This window comes from Oncorhynchus keta, chromosome 35, assembly GCF_023373465.1.
Source record: "Oncorhynchus keta strain PuntledgeMale-10-30-2019 chromosome 35, Oket_V2, whole genome shotgun sequence".
In the NCBI taxonomy this organism is placed as follows: domain Eukaryota; kingdom Metazoa; phylum Chordata; class Actinopteri; order Salmoniformes; family Salmonidae; genus Oncorhynchus; species Oncorhynchus keta.
Genome location: NC_068455.1, coordinates 62,596,038 through 62,614,585, shown reverse-complemented (window position 1 = coordinate 62,614,585; position 18,548 = coordinate 62,596,038). Strand labels below are relative to the sequence as shown.

The following is an 18,548-nucleotide window of genomic DNA, read 5'->3' as shown; positions in this document are numbered from 1 at the left end:
CAGCACTTCCTGGTTTGATTTTCACATACAATATCAGTTATGTTATACTAACAGACAATATTTGGACAGTTTTGGAAACTTTAGTGTTTCCTATCCTAATCTGACAATTATGAATCTTCTTGTTTCTGGGCCTGAGAAATAGGCTATTTTTAATGGGTACGTTTTTGAATCAAAAACAAAAATCCTGCCCCCTACACTCAAGAAGTTAATTTGGTGTATTGCATGTGTGATTTCATGAAAGTTTAATATTTATAGTAATTTAATTTGAATTTGGCGCTCTGCCATTTCACCGGATGTTGTTGAGAGGTTCCGCTATCGGAATGTCTAGCAATAACAGGTTTTAAGCATCTCCAATCCAAAATTAAAACTAGAATCGGCTTCCTACTTCGCAACAAAGCCTCCTTCACTCATGCCGCCAAACTTGCCCTTGTAAAACTGACTATCCTACTGATCCTTGACTTCTGCGATGTAATTTATAGAATAGCCCCCAACACTCTTCTCAGCAAACTAGATGTCTATCATAGTGCCATCCGTTTTATTACAAAAGCCCCATATACTACCCACCACTTCGACCTGCATGCTCTTGCTGACTGGCCCTCACTACACATTCGTCGCCAAACCCACTGGCTCGAGGTCATCTATGTCTTTGCTAGGTAAAACCCCACCTTAGCTCACTGGTCAAAGTTTACCCCGAATCCAACACCTGCTTCTGCATTAATGTTCATATGTCCTTGAATACCTGTGTGCTGAGGCTGTTTCTGTCCTGTTACCTGTCTGTTCCTATTAAATGTTTGACTCCCCGTACCTGCTTCTCATCTCCGGCGTCAGACCTTTCACATATCTGTATTCCCAGCCTTAGATTAGGGTCTTATTTCAATTGACTGATTTCCTTATATGAACTGTAAAATCTTAATATTTTTGTTCAGTGTAATTTAGTGTACAGATTTACGAAAAGGAAACCAGTTTCTTGCCGACACAGCAAAACATATCCATGCAGTAACCAGTTAAATGCCCTCCTGTTGTGTATCAAGGCTATTTGCCAAGACACGAAGGCAGCTCCAACTTCATTAACGTTTCACTTCATTTATCAGAGAACGTATTGAAATGTTCCCCTTTTTAAAGGGTCTCATCTTTTTGCAACTAAAATGGATGAATGGGTAAGAGACTTGTTAGTTAGTGGTTTACAGGTTGGTCTGTCAGAGCCTGGGGTGTGTGTTGTCTCACTGAATGATTAGATCATAATAAGAGTGAAATTAACAAACTTTTACTATGAAGTCATTTGGCAAACTACTGAGTTGCTATGGCAAACTTAAAAATAAAAAATAAAAACTTTCACAGAGATGCTATTTCTAGGTCCCAAGAAACAAAGAGATCTGCTGTTTGATCTGACAATTAATCTCGATGGTTGCAGTCTTCAAAAATAAAACTGAAGGACATCGGCGGACCCTGGACCCTGATCTCTCTTGACGAACATAAAATATATTAAAGAGCAGCTTTTTTCCATCTTTGTAACATTGAACAAATCTGAAACGTTTTGTCTAAAAACTAATCCATGTTTTTGTCAACCAAGATCAGACTACTGAGCTGTTACCCGGACCTGCTGTTTTCGTCACTCTCCTATCTCTCCCCCTCTCTCAACTTCTGAATGCTCGGCTATGAAAAGGGAACTGACATTTACTCCCGAGGTGCTGACCTGTTGCACCCTCTATAACCACTGTCATTATTTGACCCTGCTGGTCATCTATGAACGTTTGGACATCTTGAAAAATGAGCCTTAATGGCCATGTACTCGTATAATCTCCACCCAGCACAGCCAGAAGAGGACTGGCCATCCCTCAGAGCCTGGTTCCTCTCTACGTTTATTCCTAGGTTCCTGGCTTTCTGGGGATTTGTTCCTAGCCACCGTGCTTCTACATCTGCATTGCTTGCTGTTTGACGTTTTAGGTTAGGTTTCTGTATAAGCACTTTGTGACAACTGCTGATGTGAAAAGGGCTTTATAAATACATTTGATTGATAAAATGGCATAGGAAAAACTGTTTGGTGTAGGAAGACTGCATAACTTGTGACATCATGTGATTGATAAAATAATGAGATTACGTGCTGCATAAAATGACTGCTAGCTTTGTTTGAAATTTTGGCTCATTTTCAACAGAAAACCATATTGGCAAATGCACCTCATTACCTTTAATACTGACCCAGGTCGGATGGGGTGAGAGTGAGAGGGAATAAAAAGTTAGCTGAAGTTAAGATGTGTCTGTGTACGGATTTCCTACCTGAGAGGTGTGAGCGGGGCAGGATGGTCACCAGACTCCAGTGAGCTGGACGCTGCAGAAGACACAGGGGTGGTTAGGTCTATTTTAGACTAGTAAACCTCTCGGCAACACTTAACATTAGTAAAGTGTTGTAATAACTCATTGTTACACTGTACATACACTGTTTTAAGGGTTGGATAAGGTTAGGGTTAGGACAAGGGTTAATGCTCAGTGTACAGTGTAACAATTAGCAATTACAATAATTATTACACTGTAGTTACAGCAATAATTACACAGTTAACCTAATAAGGGCACTGGAATGTAGATAGTCAAAATATCCATATAGACAGAAATAAAACTCTGCCAAAAAAATAATGTTAGGTCTATTAGTCGTATTAAATAAACCTCAATAGTTTTAACACATTTAAAATACCCAAAATGCGGAACAAAGGGATGATTGAGGGACAGTATAGCTGACATTAACATATTTGTTTGTCAGCAAGAGCATGGAGAGACACACAAGTTTGACAAAATCAACGTATATATGTTCAGTTTAATACTGCTATTTATTGACGTTTGTAGCTCTTGGTCAGAAGCATGCTATTTAACGGTCCTCTCCAAGTTCAGCTGGAATTTAGACCGAAAGGATTGTACAAATGTGATTGTTTCGCGTCCCCTATCGCTGCTCAGAATCTGTTCTAAAAAAAATGGAGAAGTGCTTAACATCACCTGTACCACATCCTCTGATTCAGAAATAATTACAATAATACATACCAAATGTAGGCTTGTTGTATTCGGCTCTCTGGAAAGTTTCACTGGAAGGCAGAATCCATGCTACGCAGTGAAGGTAACTCATGGACTATGTGACAGACTATTTATTGTTGACGTGTGTCCTCTGGTTTTGTTAAATCGGTTTGTGCAGCTCACAATGAAAATACTAAGAGGGGTTTCACCGAATAGACAGCACACGCGCATGCGCAGGAGCTGCTCAGCTGATTGACATGAATTGTCTAAACAACACCATAGGCTACATTGTGTCAAATGCTATCGGTGCAAGATGGCACATTTAATTACTACATTGTGTCAAATGCTATCGGTGCAAGATGGCACATTTAATTACTACATTGTGTCAAATGCTATCGGTGCAAGATGGCACATTTAATTACTATTCATTCCAGACCTTATTTTACGGTCCAACATTGTCCGTGATAAGACAAGTCTCAGAAATCCCATACCTAGGGCAACAGCATGTGCATGCAGGAACATTGGTAAGATTGTGGTAGGTAAACCCATCTATGATAAAAACGGTGTGATCTCAATTTAAATGCTTTTGGAATTATTTAAACACTTTCTGGTGATGCACTCTGGTGACGGTGTATATAGCCTACACATGGTAATCGTTAGGAATATTTTAGTTGGTTAGCATGTGCTCAAAGTTCACTGCCGCCTTCTCCACTTCTGTATCATAGGCTATACGCTACCCTTATCCTGTGTATCCTTATTCACATTCAAGCGTTTAATGAAAATACAAGACATAGACAATGCAATTGAAAACAAGGTACGTTCATAAATAGAAACCCTTTCGTGCGTGCAGCAGATCAGAACAGGTGGTGAAATAGCTTACATTTCAGTTTTTTTTTTTAAATCAATGAAGCCAGCATGCTTAGCTTGAGTGAGTTCCAGACACTTGCACTGTCTTTAAAAAAATAGTTTTACCTGTAGCCTAGTTTTCCACCTGTTTTCAGTTACTTTTCCAGCAACATGTTCGGCTATAGCCTAACACATTCGTCTCTTGGTAGCCTATAACAACGAATGCAACTGTAGCCAGCAAGCACATCGTGTATACGCTAATGTATGCTGATGTGCTCTTAACCTATGGACTTCCCATATAGGCCTGACATGTTTGCAAAGGGCGTCTACATAGCCTCCAGCTAGCTGGGCCATTCCTATATTGCAGTGCATTCTCTTTCCCCAGGAAATCACACTTATTTAGTGTAAAATGTAGATTCCAAAAGGCTTTACATATAAATGCAGGTGTCCTTTACCTTAACACAAAAATATGGATATGGAAAGGGAACTTTATGCATTTTTGATGTAGCCGTTTGTTCCCGGGTGTTATTCATCAACTCCCACGAGAAATATAAGCCTTAAATAATAACAATTTAAAAATATGTATTCATTATTTTATAGTCCCAGTTAAATTCTCTCTCATCAATAACTTTTTTTTCATTACTATTGTATTTATTATTTAATTTAAGATTCTTTGTCCCTGATATCACTTTGACACAACTATTGCTACTCACCCCGGTGTGGGTTGATTCTTTAATTTCGTTGATTCATGGAGTGGAAGGTAGTGGTTAGTGTTGGGCCTGTAACCGAAAGTTTGCTAGATCGAATCCCCAAACTGACAAGGTAAAAATCTGTCGTTCTGCCCCTGAACAAGGCAGTTAACCCACTGTTCCTAGGCCGTCATGTCATTGCAAATAAGAATTCGTTCTTAACTGGCTTGCCTAGTTAAATAAATAATGAATACACAATTCCAGCCATCTCTTCAACACGTTTATCATAGGATATGTGATTTAAAATTGACAGGGTTTCGTATTACGAGCAACAATGCCATAAATTAACCGACTGTGTTGGCTCGTATGGTTCTGCCTTTAATGAATGGAAGAAAAACGCGCAACGGCGTTTCTCAAGAGCGCGCCTTTGTAGGGGGCCTTGCGTTAATGTAGCGTTTACGTGCCAAACACTGAAAATACACCCTATCCACTCAGCCCTATAATTAAGTGGACACTTCTGATGAGGTATCATGGCGTCTGACGAATATACACTTGCAGGGCAAGGAAGGAATGATTTTTAAATCATCCCGCGATGATTGTGTTTTCAGCCATTGCTTGTGGGTGCTTTTTATGCGCTATAGTCAATTATGAGTGCATTATATTAAATATAATTATTAATGGACGCCTTGCCTTGATAGCTAGAAAATTGTTTCGATAACTAACGTTAGCCTGCCTAGCTGTAACTTCTGAATAATTTACAAAATATTACCAAACAAACATATTTACAGTTTAAGTATTAGCAAAATGTCTAACTTATTTGCATTCGTTTTTACTTACACTTGTATGTTGACTTCTCCTTTGGTGTTGTTTTTACGTTCTCTCTGACTTTTCTTAGCGGATGTACAATCATCGCGAATTGAATTATGGGGAGTTTCAGGCCTCTTGAGTGAACATAATTGTACACTCGCAAAGCCGACTAAAAACGAGGGCTTAATCATTTGGACCACCCTCCAAGATGGCAACGGGGATTCCCCCAAGGGCATAAGGCGAGGGTAAGTGGACAAGGGTGTGTCTTAAGTGTTTGGACCGCGCATAAGTTCAACAATTATACAGTGTTTTATTAAAAAGCTTATTGAAATTTATGGATTATGTGATAGAATTCTGAAATGTACAAAGTATTGAAATGTTTTCATGATTGAAAATGGTTTTCTATAGTAATGATAAACATTTGTTGGGACTTGAAGATTCATCAACCAACCAACAAACAAACCAACGCAAACCAATTGTGGCGGTTTTGCTTAGAGGGAGTAGATAGCTATGACCGGAAGTTACTTTTTGTAGTAGGTTAGGAGAGCATTTTAGCTAAGCCTAACCCTTTTCTTAACCTTAACCTAAGTCTCATAACCTGCCACGTTAATTATCCTGACCTGCTGCATAAATTCTCCTAACCTGCTATGAAAAAGTCACTTCTGGTTGTTGCTGTAGTCAGAACCTCGGTTAACTCAGCCCATTATGTCCTGTGCTATTGGGAAATGCATACACACACTTCTCCCAACATCACAATCAACATGTTGATTTGCCTCCCAGAAATATAATTAACATTTTCACCTGTGCCAATTAGGCTTCAACTCTGCCAATACAATGAGCAATGCAATTAACAGAACAGAGATGACGATCAGCCCTGGTTATGGAGCATAGAATGAATGATGAATTCATACATCGCCTGCTGGGGCACAACTTTCACTGGGGATGGAGGGGACACATTTGAAATCGCATTTTTGTCCTGTTTTATCATTGGAATGTGATGCAAAACAAGGCAACGGTGTGCTTTGGGACCATGCAGACGCCTCCGAGCAGTCGGGTAGGCTGTTTAGAGTGTTTATTCGACTGGATAAAAAAATATCAAAACAATTATGTCCCTTCCACTTCTAAAACCAAAGTTTCTCCCCTGATAGACTGTAACTTATGATCCAAGCATTGAGGTGTGAGGATGCTGCCAGTTTCAAGAACTAATAGGGTCCAGCAGACGAAATGCCTGTTGATTTAAAGATAGTAGACCATGTCATGTCAGTGATTTATCATAGAGATCCTATGAAATGACTAATTCCTAATTCAATGGTGATGCTCTCCTTGGTGGAAAGGCTGGGGGGGAGTGGTTGGAAAGTCCCCTCTCATTTCCAACGCTTGTCTAAGTAACTGCCACTTGTCCTCTCTGCCATTCCCTCGCAGACAATGGCCGTCTGCAAACGTAATGCATCCTTCCTCAAAGGAGAGCATTGGAGGAGTGGATCCAAGGTCCCTCCCTTGGACCACATCCTCCAATGGGCTTTGATAGGAATTGAGGAAACAAGGACGGGCGGCAGTGGTCACCAACATTTGCTGAGTCAAGATCACTTTCGCAGTCAGAAAGCAAGACAAGATCTCTCCTATTTTATTTTTTATTTTTATTTTTATTTTTTTAATTTTTTTAAACCATGACAAGTGCATCTCTGCATGGCAACTGTATCCATCTGCAAGCAGATTTTTTAAAATAACATTAGCCTAATACAAACAGTTCTGTAGGAATGAGGTTTGTGCAGTGAGCCTAATACATTATCACAACATATTGGCTCAATGCCTGACCTGCCAACATGGTTCCTCTCAGACCATATTATATTTCAAAACTCAAGCTTTGATAACTAAATAGATCAGTTGGTGTAGCTCTTGCGAGGCACAGCTGAACATAAATTGAAATAATTAGCACATAATTAGCTTTTTTATTTTACTGGACTGATGGTACCTGCATCTGACTCATGGTGCTTTCAAGACCACTGGGAACTCTGGGGGAAAAATGAAGTCAAATCATGATGTCAGTGATCTTCATGTCGGAAACATGAACTCGATTTTAAAACAGCAGCTCTTTGCTGTATTGTCTGACAGTCTCTCTGTGGTCATGGTTTTACGTTTTTCAATCTTAAGCAGGCTAGTATCTAACTTTGCTGTGGCCTGCGTCGTGGAATCTCTGTAGGGACGGTGATTTGAGCTATCCGACTGCCAGCACAGTAGGCGCACTGGATTTAGCCACAGATCTCCCGGTCTTCTGTGTAGGCAGTTTGTCTTTCAGACAAACCAAATGGTTCAAAATGGGAACACCCCCTGCGCAGGGCTTCTACCGCCAACAGCGCAATACAAATAAATAAAAAAAGAAGCTCAAGCCTTTATCGTTGGCTTTTCTACAGAAATCAAGTCCTTCTGCCTGCCACAAGCCCATCACAGAGCAGGAAATGGGGATGACAGAGGGTGGGAGAGTTTAGCAGGGGCCGCTGCCCCTTTGCCACAGGAAGTAGTATGCTGACACGCATAGTGGACGGCAATGTGCGCTCGGCATTAGAGCCGTGCCGGAAACAGGTGCCCGGGACTCCATTGTTCCTTCCTTCACCAACACCCAGATTCAGAGAACGGTTTGAGGAGCTGTCGGCTCCTCTGAGTCTTGCAGGTCTGAAGGGTGAGTTAATGAGAGGAAGGAAGTCTAGGGGGATGGTGTGTTTTTTGTGTGTGTGTGTTAGTGTTAATATCAGTATGATAGGTAGAATACTGATTTCAGAATTCTATTGAATAATATCTGATTCTTTTCAATTAAATATTATTTTCCTAACTGTGGTACAGGTACTTAGACTTACACAAGCCATCTCCAGAGGGTATATTATTTAGGACTTCAACACAAACAAAAGAAAACATTCACAACTCATTTGTAGTTAAGGTCAATCAATTTAATTTAATTAGTATAAAACAGTCCTTGTCTTTGTCCAGCAAAAGAACACCATACATTTTCAAATATCAATATCATCTCTCATCCATTTTTACAGTCGCATTATCTAGCTTTTATGCTCTGAGAGAAGATATTCCTTCATACACAAGAGACGGAAGTCCTTTGCCTGCTCGGACTCTGCACCGATGACAAGTTATAGTCTGCCATTTTAAATAAAAACCTTTAGAAAAATACAGAATGGATGTAATGGGCAAAACATCGTATCTTATATGACACCTGTCATATACATTAGACAAAGGCCCCAGGCCTTTGGTTTTAGTGTGTAAAAAATAAACATTAGTTAAAAAAGCTATTTAAAGCTGACACAGTCGGGGTAGTCGATTCACACGGTAGTGCTTGGGGCATTATTACCTTTGTTCTTAGGGCATTATTACCTATCTCTGTATTGTTATTTAATGACATCTTTGTGGCATTGCCATCTCAAATACTCAACGGGTCCCCAATGTGTCCCGGTCCCTAAAAATAGCTGTGGCACTTGAAAATAAACAAAGCATTGGCGCAGAACTTTCTTTCACTTGCTCTATTCAACTCTACAACTTACTATAACATTCTCTCTGTCACTCTAATGAAATCAATTCCTCATCTCATGATTCCAACCAACCATGTCAAATGTATTTTCTCTTCTAGCCACACTCCTTAGTCCTTCATCCTAATTTTCTCCCTTCTCTTCTAGCTCTGTCTGTGTCTGTGTCTCACTCACTCTCTACTCATAACCTCAAAACTCTCAACTTTTCAAAGCACCTCCTTGGATACAAAAACATCTCATACTACTCCCAGTAACTTTCGACAGCTCTCTTGACATGTTATCCACCTAACGCTTAAAGTGGCCTGAGACCGCCTCCAGCTCAATACCATAGAGGAGAGGCATTGTCATCCTATCTACATATCAGCTCCGATCTCTCTCTCTGGCGCCGGCCGCCTTTCCACAAATCCTTTACAACATCATGGTTTGATTGGCTTACAACTAGTCATGTATATGTGTTTTATAATGGCCCCTCTAGCCAGTGAGTGAAACATACTTGAGTGAAACATACTTGAGCTCATGTTTTTGAGGGGCGAGGCTGAGCTCTCAATCAGGCAGGTTTGATGGGGCCAGGCAGTTTTGAAAGGCATCCTATTCCTGTAGGCTCCATGAGCCCTTGTCAAAAGTAGTGCACTATATAATGTACAGGGTTCGTTTGCATAAAACATTAAGTGTTTCCCATAAGGCTTTACATTAAGAAATAATTGTCCCTTGCCTAAGGGAATTGTTTAAAGGCGTTGCATAGAGCCCATGTATGGCAGACAGAGTATCTGGTTACCATGGGCTTGGTCTGATTCACTGACTTAACCTCTCGTCAAAGAGGTCACTTTCATTTTGTGAGATATCAAAATGGAACTTAATTGCTTCAGAAGATAATAAACCTAGTTTCTGGTTACTTTTTTCTCAACTTGTTTATATTACTTCCGAGCTAGTTTTCAGAGTAGCTGTAGCTAACTAGCCAGCTACCTTTTGTAGCCATGGATCATGCACCTTCCATTGTTTAGCTAAGTAGCTAGCTGGTTGATGTTTTCCTTTTGTAGCCATGGATCATGCACCTTCCATTGCTTAGCTAAGTAGCTAGCTGGTTGATGTTTTCCTTTTGTAGCCATGGATCATGCACCTTCCATTGTTTAGCTAAGTAGCTAGCTGGTTGATGTTTTCCTTTTGTAGCCATGGATCATGCACCTTCCATTGCTTAGCTAAGTAGCTAGCTGGTTGATGTTTTCCTTTTGTAGCCATGGATCATGCACCTTCCATTGTTTAGCTAAGTAGCTAGCTGGTTGATGTTTTCCTTTTGTAGCCATGGATCATGCACCTTCCATTGTTTAGCTAAGTAGCTAGCTGGTTGATGTTTTCCTTTTGTAGCCATGGATCATGCACCTTCCATTGTTTAGCTAAGTAGCTAGCTGGTTGATGTTTTCCTTTTGTAGCCATGGATCATGCACCTTCCATTGTTTAGCTAAGTAGCTAGCTGGTTGATGTTTTCCTTTTGTAGCCATGGATCATGCACCTTCCATTGTTTAGCTAAGTAGCTAGCTGGTTGATGTTTTCCTTTTGTAGCCATGGATCATGCACCTTCCATTGCTTAGCTAAGTAGCTAGCTGGTTGATGTTTTCCTTTTGTAACCAGAGCAGACGAAAGTAACATTCACATCCACAAAATCTGTTTACATTGATATCCAAACTGAATGAAGCAGTTAACGGACCTCATGGGCACCATTAACTTTTTCACTTAATTTAAGGTTGAAATTCACATTTTAAAATGTTTTGTTCAACTGATTTAAAGTTAAGAAAATTCTCTGTTCACTTAAGGTGTTTTATGCAACCAGGCCTAGGCTGCCATTTGGGACACAGCCATTGACAATAACAACACAGGAGAAACCAGGGTGGAAACTGATAAACAATCATGATTTGATTGACATAAATGTTGGGGTTATTCTTGGTATCTGTGGGGTTATGGTTAGGGGTTAAAGGTCATGGGTCAAAGGGAGGACCGTCAACAGGCCTGCAGGATGGGATGGTAGGGGTCGGTCAGGACCTTGTAGCGGATCTTGGTGTTTGTGACGGCGCCATGCTTCTGCCTCAGGTGGAGACGCAGCTGGCTCTTGTGGCGGAAGTGCAGGTCACACTTCTCACACTGGGAGAGATGGAGAGAGACAGAGAGAAATCAAAACTCCAAACCTACAATCTGATTATTGGACAAAATTACCTGGAAGGATTCCTACTACCAAAGATTCTTATTTCCAAGCTATACAGCAAATGCTCTGGCAAACAAAAAACAGAAACCTGAAAACAGCATCTAACCTTGAACTGAGTGAGTAATGTTTAGTCTGAAGCTACTTTTTAAAGTCAAGAAGAAAAATACATTGCAATGATATATTTTACTTTATAAGGACTGAATGCTAAGTTAAGGCAACCAAGCTTGATAGCACAGAACAGATCTGACTGAAACTTCAATTAGCACTGAGATGTGAAATGAGAGGTGTCAAAGCTCTTGAGCCCAGCAATGGCAGGAGAGTCAGCCTACCCTTCCCAAATGCCAAGGCCTTTGAAGCCCCCTCCTGCTGTTCAGAGGTCATTAGTGATGGAGGGAGACTCAGGATGTTAACCTGTACAAGTCTAAAACAGTAATGGTACAGGGAAACCCCAAACAGTTTCAGCTGGACTTTCATATAATCAAAGAGAGAGCTCAGCAGGTTAAGCTCTACCCGAGCGTGTCAGACCAAACCTCTTCATTATACAACAACACAGATGAGCAACCCCATACGGAAAGTCAATCTCCCAGCACAGAGTACTACTCCCTTGTTGAAATGAAGAATACATTCACCCAGCTGGAGGTAAGACAGATGGAGCTGGAACAGCAGGTGAACACACTCCAGTCAGCACAAAAAAAAGAGTCCTGCTCAACAACACCCCCTCAACCAGACCCGGAGAGCTGGAGGTGGAGAGAGACATATCTGTACTCTGGACTGAGGTGAGACATCATCAACAGGAGATGATCAGAGTGCACTAGAGCACGAGAGGAAAGGATCAGAGTTCTGGAGGTGAAGGGGATTGCGTGTGACAGATAACAAACAACCCATTAGAGAGTTGGCCACCCCTGCAGAGAAGCTAGCAGAACAGCCCACCTCAGCCCCTGACCAAAGTCTTGACACCACAACAGAACAGTCCACCCTAGACACTGAGCATGGCCTCGATATCACAGCAAGACAGACAAATTAAGAACCCCAAGCCCAGCCCACCCCCTCTGAGCACCCCCCATCAGCCACCCTGATACCCCCCCCACACCCACTGAGGACATGCCCACGCCACAGATTGTACTCCTTATGGACTCGAATGGGAAATAGACACAAGAAAATACACTTTTCCCAAAACACAGTGTCTAAACTCTGGTGTTCAAACACCCAGGACGCCCTAGAGTTTCTTTCTGAGGACCAACTAGGGTCACCCAGCTATATAATAATACACACAGGCACAAATGACCTGAGAGCACAGCAGGAAAGGGAGTGATTGAAAAAGCTCTACCCTGGACTTGAACAGCCTTTACGACCAGGTCCACCTATACAAGGCAGTAGTGCCCACCTTTGTCTGGACCCTAAAGGACATCGTCCTCAACCGCAGCCCCAACACCTCACACAGGAGCAACAGATCAATAGACACCCCACCCAGACCAGCGAGACACTCTCGCAGACCTGCGGGACAGAATTTCCATAACAAAGCCATCACCTACAGAGAGATGAGAAGGGAAGATTTCCCTAAGCTAGACTTGGGGCTCTGTTCACAAACAGACCCCACAGAGCAACACAATTAGACCCAACCAAATAATGAGAACTAAAAGATAATTGGAAAGAAATGACCAAAAAACAGCTAAATAGAATTCTATTTGCCCCTAAACACAGAGTGACCCAAACTTAAGGAAAGCTTTAACTATGTACAGACTTAGTGAGCATAGCCTTATTATTGAGAAAGGCCACCGTAGGTAGACCTGGCTCTCAAGAGAAGACAGGCTATGTGCTCACTGCCCACAAAATGAGGTGGAAACTGAGCTGCACTTCCTAACCTCCTGCCAAATGTATGACCATATTAGAGACACATATTTCCTTCAGATTACACAGATCCACAAAGAATTTGAAAACACAGCCAATTTTTATAAACTCCCATTTCTACTGGGTGAAATACCAGTGTGCCATCACAGCAGCAAGATCTGTGACCTGTTGCCACAAGAAAAGGGCAACCAATGAAGAACAATCACCATTGTGAATACAATATTTATGTTTATTTATTTTCCCTTTTGTACTTCCAACTATTTGCACATCGTTACAACACTGTACATAGCCATAATATGACATGAAATGTCTTTATTCTTTTGGAACTTCTGTGAGTGTAATGTTTACTGTTCATTTTTATTGTTTATTATATACTTCACTTGCTTTGGCAATGTTAACATATATGAGAGAGAGAGAGGAATCTATTTCATCATTGAATAACGGCGTGTACACTAGCAAGAGGTCAAACACGAGGTGTGTGCACGCGTGCATGCTTGCCTACCTGTATGCGGGTGTGCATTATGTGTGTGTCTGTGTCTGCACACGTATGTGTGTGTTTGTCATGTATGGGTAGTATACTCACAGTGTAAGGCTTCTCTCCAGTGTGAATGCGCAGGTGACTCTTCAGGGTCTGCAGGTGACGGAACCGAGTGCCGCAGGTGTGACAGGGATAAGGCTTCTCCCCCGTGTGAATCAGAACATGGGCTCGCAAGTGGGCCACCTGTAAGACCACAGACACACAAGTCAACCAGATGAACGTTGCTAAATAACGTATAACATCAACCGACGAGTTTAGTTTGATCTTACACTTTGGTCCTCCACACACACTCCTTTCCCGCCACACACACATATCCTCTCTCCAACCCCTGTCCCTCGTGAGTGGTGGGTCCTCACCTGAACGAATCGGGCCCCGCAGGTATCACAGCGGTAGGGCTTCTCTCCGGAGTGGATGCGGGAGTGCGTCTTCAGGTTGGCGGGCCGGTTGAACTGGGCACCGCACACGTTGCAGCGGTAAGGCTTGTCTCCTGCAATGGGGGCTGGAAAAGAAGGGAAAGGGAAGGTCAGCAAATGAAACATACACACACCAACTACCTGTGGCGATAATCAACTGTAATAAGGAGCCATTATCATAATACTTAACTGTCCAAACTGCTGCAAACCATCCGTTTGATACTATGATGATAAATGGCACCTAAACATCGTGTGTGTGTGTGTGTGTGTGCGTGCGTGTGCGCGCGTGTGTGTGTGTTAAATAACATCATCAGATGTGATGGGTTATATGCCTCACCTATGCAGGCAGTCTTTATCACGCTCAGGTTGCCGGAGTAACAGAATGGCAAGCTGTAATTCTCACGCTTAATTGGGTGCTGGCAGTGGTGGGCGGCCTCTGGATCCAATGGGCGTGGTGCCAGACAGCAAGGCGAGACTGAGAGGGAGGTGCAGAGAAATATTATACATATATATATATATATACGTTTATGATCTGTCACTCCTTAGCTGAAGAAAATATGTTTTCTACATGTCATCTCTGCTGCTGCTGAGTGAGGTAGTAAGGTTGCAGTACCTGTTCCTTCCTTGTGGGTGGGGGGCTCCATGGGGGGTTCCACAGGGTGGGCTGGCAGCCCTGGGTGGGGAACCAGGGGAGGGCTGCAGCCAGGGACATCATAGCAGGAGGAAAGAATATAGTCAGTGCCAACTTAATCTCCTTGGACAGACAAGGTCCCTTAGAACGTTTACTGTCAACATGACTTAGAGGTTGAGATAGCGCTATCTTAAAGGCTTTGTTTCATCATATGCATAATACTGACAACACACCTTTCATTTTGTCCGGATCCTTTCCTTGGCCATGCCTCCATAGGTGGCTTCAATGTCACTTCCATCCTATCAGAGGTGGGAATGTGGTCAAGCTGCTGCCGGCCCTCCTCAGGCTCCTCATCCTTCACCGTGTTTTCGGCACAGAGGGGGTTGAGGACAATGTACTTGTATTTCTTCCAGTTGCAGGCTTTGGGGTCAGGGTTGCGCTTGGGTTCACCTAGATTACAGGTGTTGGACTCCGCAGGAGAGTTGGGCTGACAGCTGGAGCGAGACGGGCTGTCTGGAGAAGGGGTGGAGGCCAGGATGGGTGATTCAGGCTCCTGCTTTAGTTCCTTTGACCTGGGCTCGCGGGTCAGGAAAGTCCCTGGCTGCAGACAGGCCCGGAAGTTTCCAGGGACCCTGCTGGACAAACAAAGGAACTCATGTAATGATCTAGCTGAACTCAGACAATGGGACATTGGCCCACACTTTACAGAGACACACACACACACACACCTGGCCGAGTCATGACACATACGACCCTCAGCCTCCGCTGCGGACTGGGAGGGGGTGGAGACAACGAGGACAGATGGGCGGGGTCTTCCATTGACAGGGGGATTAAGAGGAGCTCCCCCTGAGAGTGCTGCAGACATTACAGACACCGTGGAGTCCAGCTTCATTTGAGGGGGCGTCCCTCTCATCCTCTCACTGTAAACAAAAGGAACTGTCAGGTAACGCCTGTCAATCATATTTTATCATATCAGCCAGGGCGCCCATAAGAGAGACTTAGAAGCCTATTTAAAGTTTACAATAGTCGGTTGTACTGTACATTTAATGCCTCACACAATTGAAAACACAATTTAGAGCTTAAAAAGCATGCAACTAACTGAAATGATTATCTACGTTTACCCTAATTTAAAGTCTCTCTGTCACCGTTCTTTCAGTGAATGCACTTTTTACTCTAATCCTGTAAACTACCATTATCACTCCCACCCCTCCAGCCTCCCAACACACACCCATTGACTTCTATAGAAAGGGGTTCACCTGTGTAACATGAAAGCTCTGCAGGCGTCAGCCACGTGGTCCATCTGCAGGTAGGTGGCGACGGAGAGCACTCCGGGGACTGTGCGTGGCGTGAGGGGCAGCTGGGAGGTGTACATGAAGTCCAGGAGCAGGGAGACGCTGGAGGGGTCCAGGGAGTCAGGGAGTGACAGGGTCAGGGCCTGGCCTCCAGCACCACTCCATCCAGGAGAGGACACACGACGGGAGTACAGGGAGTAGAAGAACCCACTAAGAGAGACGGAGAGAAAGGAGTGAGTGAGTATTTTAAGAGTAAAATAATCCCACAGCACCCCCCTCGCAAAGTAGAACAAAAACAAGAAGAACAATTACAAAAAGACCAGAACAATGACAATGAATATTATTATCTGAGCTAACCTGCATGCAATGAGCACAGCACAGTGTGCCTGCAGTCGGGCAGTGCCCACCACCAGGGTGGCATCGGTCAGAATGTTCTGGTGCCTCAGTTCGTTCAGATTCAGCAGGACGTCGTTGGAGTGGCGCGTAAACTCCTTTACGTATCCCTGCGCAGCAGCCGCTTCAGACCCTGCCGCCTCATGCCTCCCTCCAACCCTATATCCCTCCACCACCTGGATCTTGCTCATCTTTTGTTTGGGAGATAAAGGAAAAGACAGACTTGTTTTCACAGAATATCATTTCATTATAGTAGAATTACAATGGCACTAGGTATATTCTGGAAGTCTCTGAAATGTATCATATACTGTCCCAGTCAAAGTGCAGCTGCCTCACATTGACCTACCCTGTTGCAGAAGACACCAGCTAGAGAAAACATGGAGGGCAGTCTCCTGGACGCCTCTGTTAGGTGAGACCAGCTCCCTACTCGTACCTGCACGAAGCAAAACAAGACGACACTGAAACATAGTGCATCTTTACGAAACACTGTGTAATTGGTGTACCTGATGTACCGACACATCCCCATTTTATATAATTACATATCTGTCATGTTGTAAGATTATTATATATATATATAACGTTTACAAAACGTCTAGGTTACCACTTACCCCGACCAGCAGGGACGAGAACCAATGCGCACGATGCTGTCCTCACAACCCTCAGTTCAACTCTCAGGTTCCTCAATCTGTAACTAACTGTCTTTAGGCTGGGCAATAACCTACTCCCTCCACAGTTGTCTGAGCAAGACTGTCCAGGGTATCCAGAGGGAGGGGAGTCTTTATAATGTTGCGCAGGAAGCCTGATTCCTGACCAGGGCCGCTCATGTCCTCTTTCCTCAACAGCCCACGCCTACCCTTGAAGCTGTGCTGCCTACAGCAGGAAAAGGCTCAAGCCCAAACCCAGTGCTCCAACTCGGCAGGCGGGGTATTTTTAGTGGACTATTAGTTTTCTAACGCCTCTACAAACAAAGTGATGGCAGGAAAGTGGCGTGTGTTTTTGCGCCGAGTAGGAAAAAAAATGTATATGAGGATCCTAAGGGAAGAGGGATGATGAGGGTGAGGCTATCCAGGAGTTTACCCTCAGGGTTAGAGAAGACCATCCTCCACCATGGACTAGCAATGCCTTCCTCCCTCTGAGGAAACTGTCGGGGAGGAAGTTTGAAGAACACCCACATGTTAGATAAACAAACCTCGTTCCAACCTCAAAGCCTGCCCCATGGGAGAGAGGCTCTTCAGATATTAGATAAATGTAACACGGTATAGAACAAGAAGCCAGTGACTTGAATGACTTAACCTTGCACTTCCACATACATCAGGCTGGACAATTGGAACATGTTGCATTGTCTGTCACACCAGACGCATATATATCCTTCCTCAACTTACTTAGAGCTATTTTACAGACGCTCTAAATAACATAAAATGTTATCTAATTGTTGAGTATATTTCTGAGGTGACAGATCCAGGTGAACATGGAGTTGTGAGGGCTCCATAAAGGCTTCCGGAAGTTTCTGGCCTGCTGCCAGAGGGGAGGAAGGAAACGGGAGAGTGGGGTGAGGAGGAGGGTGGGGGAGATGGGAGATACCCTCTCCCTGGCTTGCAAAACAACAACCCCCCAAGATTGATAGAAATGTAGAGGACAGATGTGCAGGAACTGCCGAACACACACACACACATAATTCTACACACACACACACACACACACACACACACACTAAAGCACTACACACACACACCATCTCTGAATACATCCTGCAAGGCGCACCGAGATGAGGATGAAAACACCCGCGCAGGACATCCGTCAATAAGAAGATTTTTTTGGGGGGTAGCTATCAAAGGTCACCAATAAATTTTTTTTTAAACAAGCGGAAAAATTAGCTAATCTTAAGCACATCCTAGGTTCACAAAGAGTTGCATCACATTACAATACACAGGCCTAACAGAGGGGCTGCTTCAGCACCTCATGGACTTCAGATCAAAGAATTCTGACCCAACAGGAGGACCTTGAGCGAGCTTCAAGGCGTCTGCCGGTCAGTCAAGGCCAGAAGTAGATAAGTGTGTAGAGAGAGAGGCCGCGCCCTTGCAGAAACAGCACATATTTCACAGGGATGATGCAAGCTGCAAACCTGAGGTTTCCCACCATATCAGAGCTCTGAATCTATCATGCCGATGCAGATAATACTCACCGCACTGTCAAATTGAATTAGGGCGTTAAAGCTATTATCATGAAACAACAAATCCCACTTACTTCAAGGACTGTTGAAGCCAACCCAAATCAAATAGGTGAAAAACTATTCATACAAATGTTCTGTCAGTGAATATCGCAGAAGAATGTTGTAGGAATTGAAATATACCGTATGTGTACAAGCTGCATACA

General features: G+C 43.2%; 2 protein-coding genes across 27 annotated transcripts in view; both read right to left on the bottom strand.

The window, feature by feature from the left end:
* Positions 1-5,571, bottom strand: part of slc16a13 (solute carrier family 16 member 13) — a 47,003-nt gene extending 41,432 nt beyond the window's left edge. For 2 of the 10 annotated variants that reach the window (XM_035753180.2, XM_035753186.2), the window contains exons 1-2: positions 5,370-5,527; positions 2,275-2,326 (exon numbers count right to left, since the gene is read on the bottom strand). Coding sequence is in view for 1 of the 10 variants with exons in the window: in XM_052497233.1 (XP_052353193.1) it covers positions 5,370-5,442 (73 nt within the window). In the remaining 9 variants the exon portion in view is untranslated. Of the gene's footprint in view, positions 1-2,274; positions 2,327-3,027; positions 3,428-3,969; positions 4,112-4,556; positions 4,963-5,369 lie in introns of those variants that run through there. The other 8 variants (XM_035753184.2, XM_035753188.2, XM_035753181.2 and 5 more) reach the window with 6 other exon arrangements.
* A 2,688-nt stretch (positions 5,572-8,259) lies between these two features.
* LOC118368778 (B-cell CLL/lymphoma 6 member B protein) lies at positions 8,260-17,040 on the bottom strand. 17 transcript variants are annotated; one of them, XR_008093230.1, is made up of 13 exons: positions 16,784-17,040; positions 16,522-16,608; positions 16,140-16,366; positions 15,747-15,992; positions 15,219-15,410; positions 14,724-15,125; positions 14,473-14,555; positions 14,197-14,334; positions 13,803-13,945; positions 13,492-13,629; positions 10,114-10,999; positions 9,984-10,048; positions 8,260-9,918 (listed from the first exon to the last, which is right to left on the bottom strand). XR_008093230.1 is itself a non-coding variant. In XM_035753177.2 (11 exons), the coding sequence occupies exons 2-11, from the start codon at positions 16,552-16,554 to the stop codon at positions 10,859-10,861; spliced, it is 1,743 nt and encodes a 580-aa protein (XP_035609070.1). In that variant the 5' UTR covers positions 16,555-16,608; positions 16,784-17,040; the 3' UTR covers positions 8,260-10,858. The 17 variants fall into 17 exon arrangements, 2 of the variants coding, with proteins under 2 accessions (XP_035609070.1, XP_035609071.1); XR_008093234.1 differs by lacking the exon at positions 9,984-10,048 and adding an exon at positions 10,049-10,113 and having other exon boundaries at positions 8,260-9,983; positions 10,439-10,999; XR_008093223.1 differs by having other exon boundaries at positions 9,984-10,999.
* Between the last annotated feature and the right edge of the window lie 1,508 nt (positions 17,041-18,548).

Excerpts from the sequence above, each read along its gene's own strand:
- LOC118368778 (XM_035753177.2), bottom strand. The coding sequence starts at position 16,554 with ATGTTTTCTCTAGCTGGTGTCTTCTGCAACAGG. Across the intron at positions 14,335-14,472 it reads CACCCACAAGGAAGGAACAG|TCTCGCCTTGCTGTCTGGCA; the intron begins GTACTGCAACCT and ends CCTCCCTCTCAG. Across the intron at positions 13,630-13,802 it reads GCGGGGCCCGATTCGTTCAG|GTGGCCCACTTGCGAGCCCA; the intron begins GTGAGGACCCAC and ends GTGGTCTTACAG.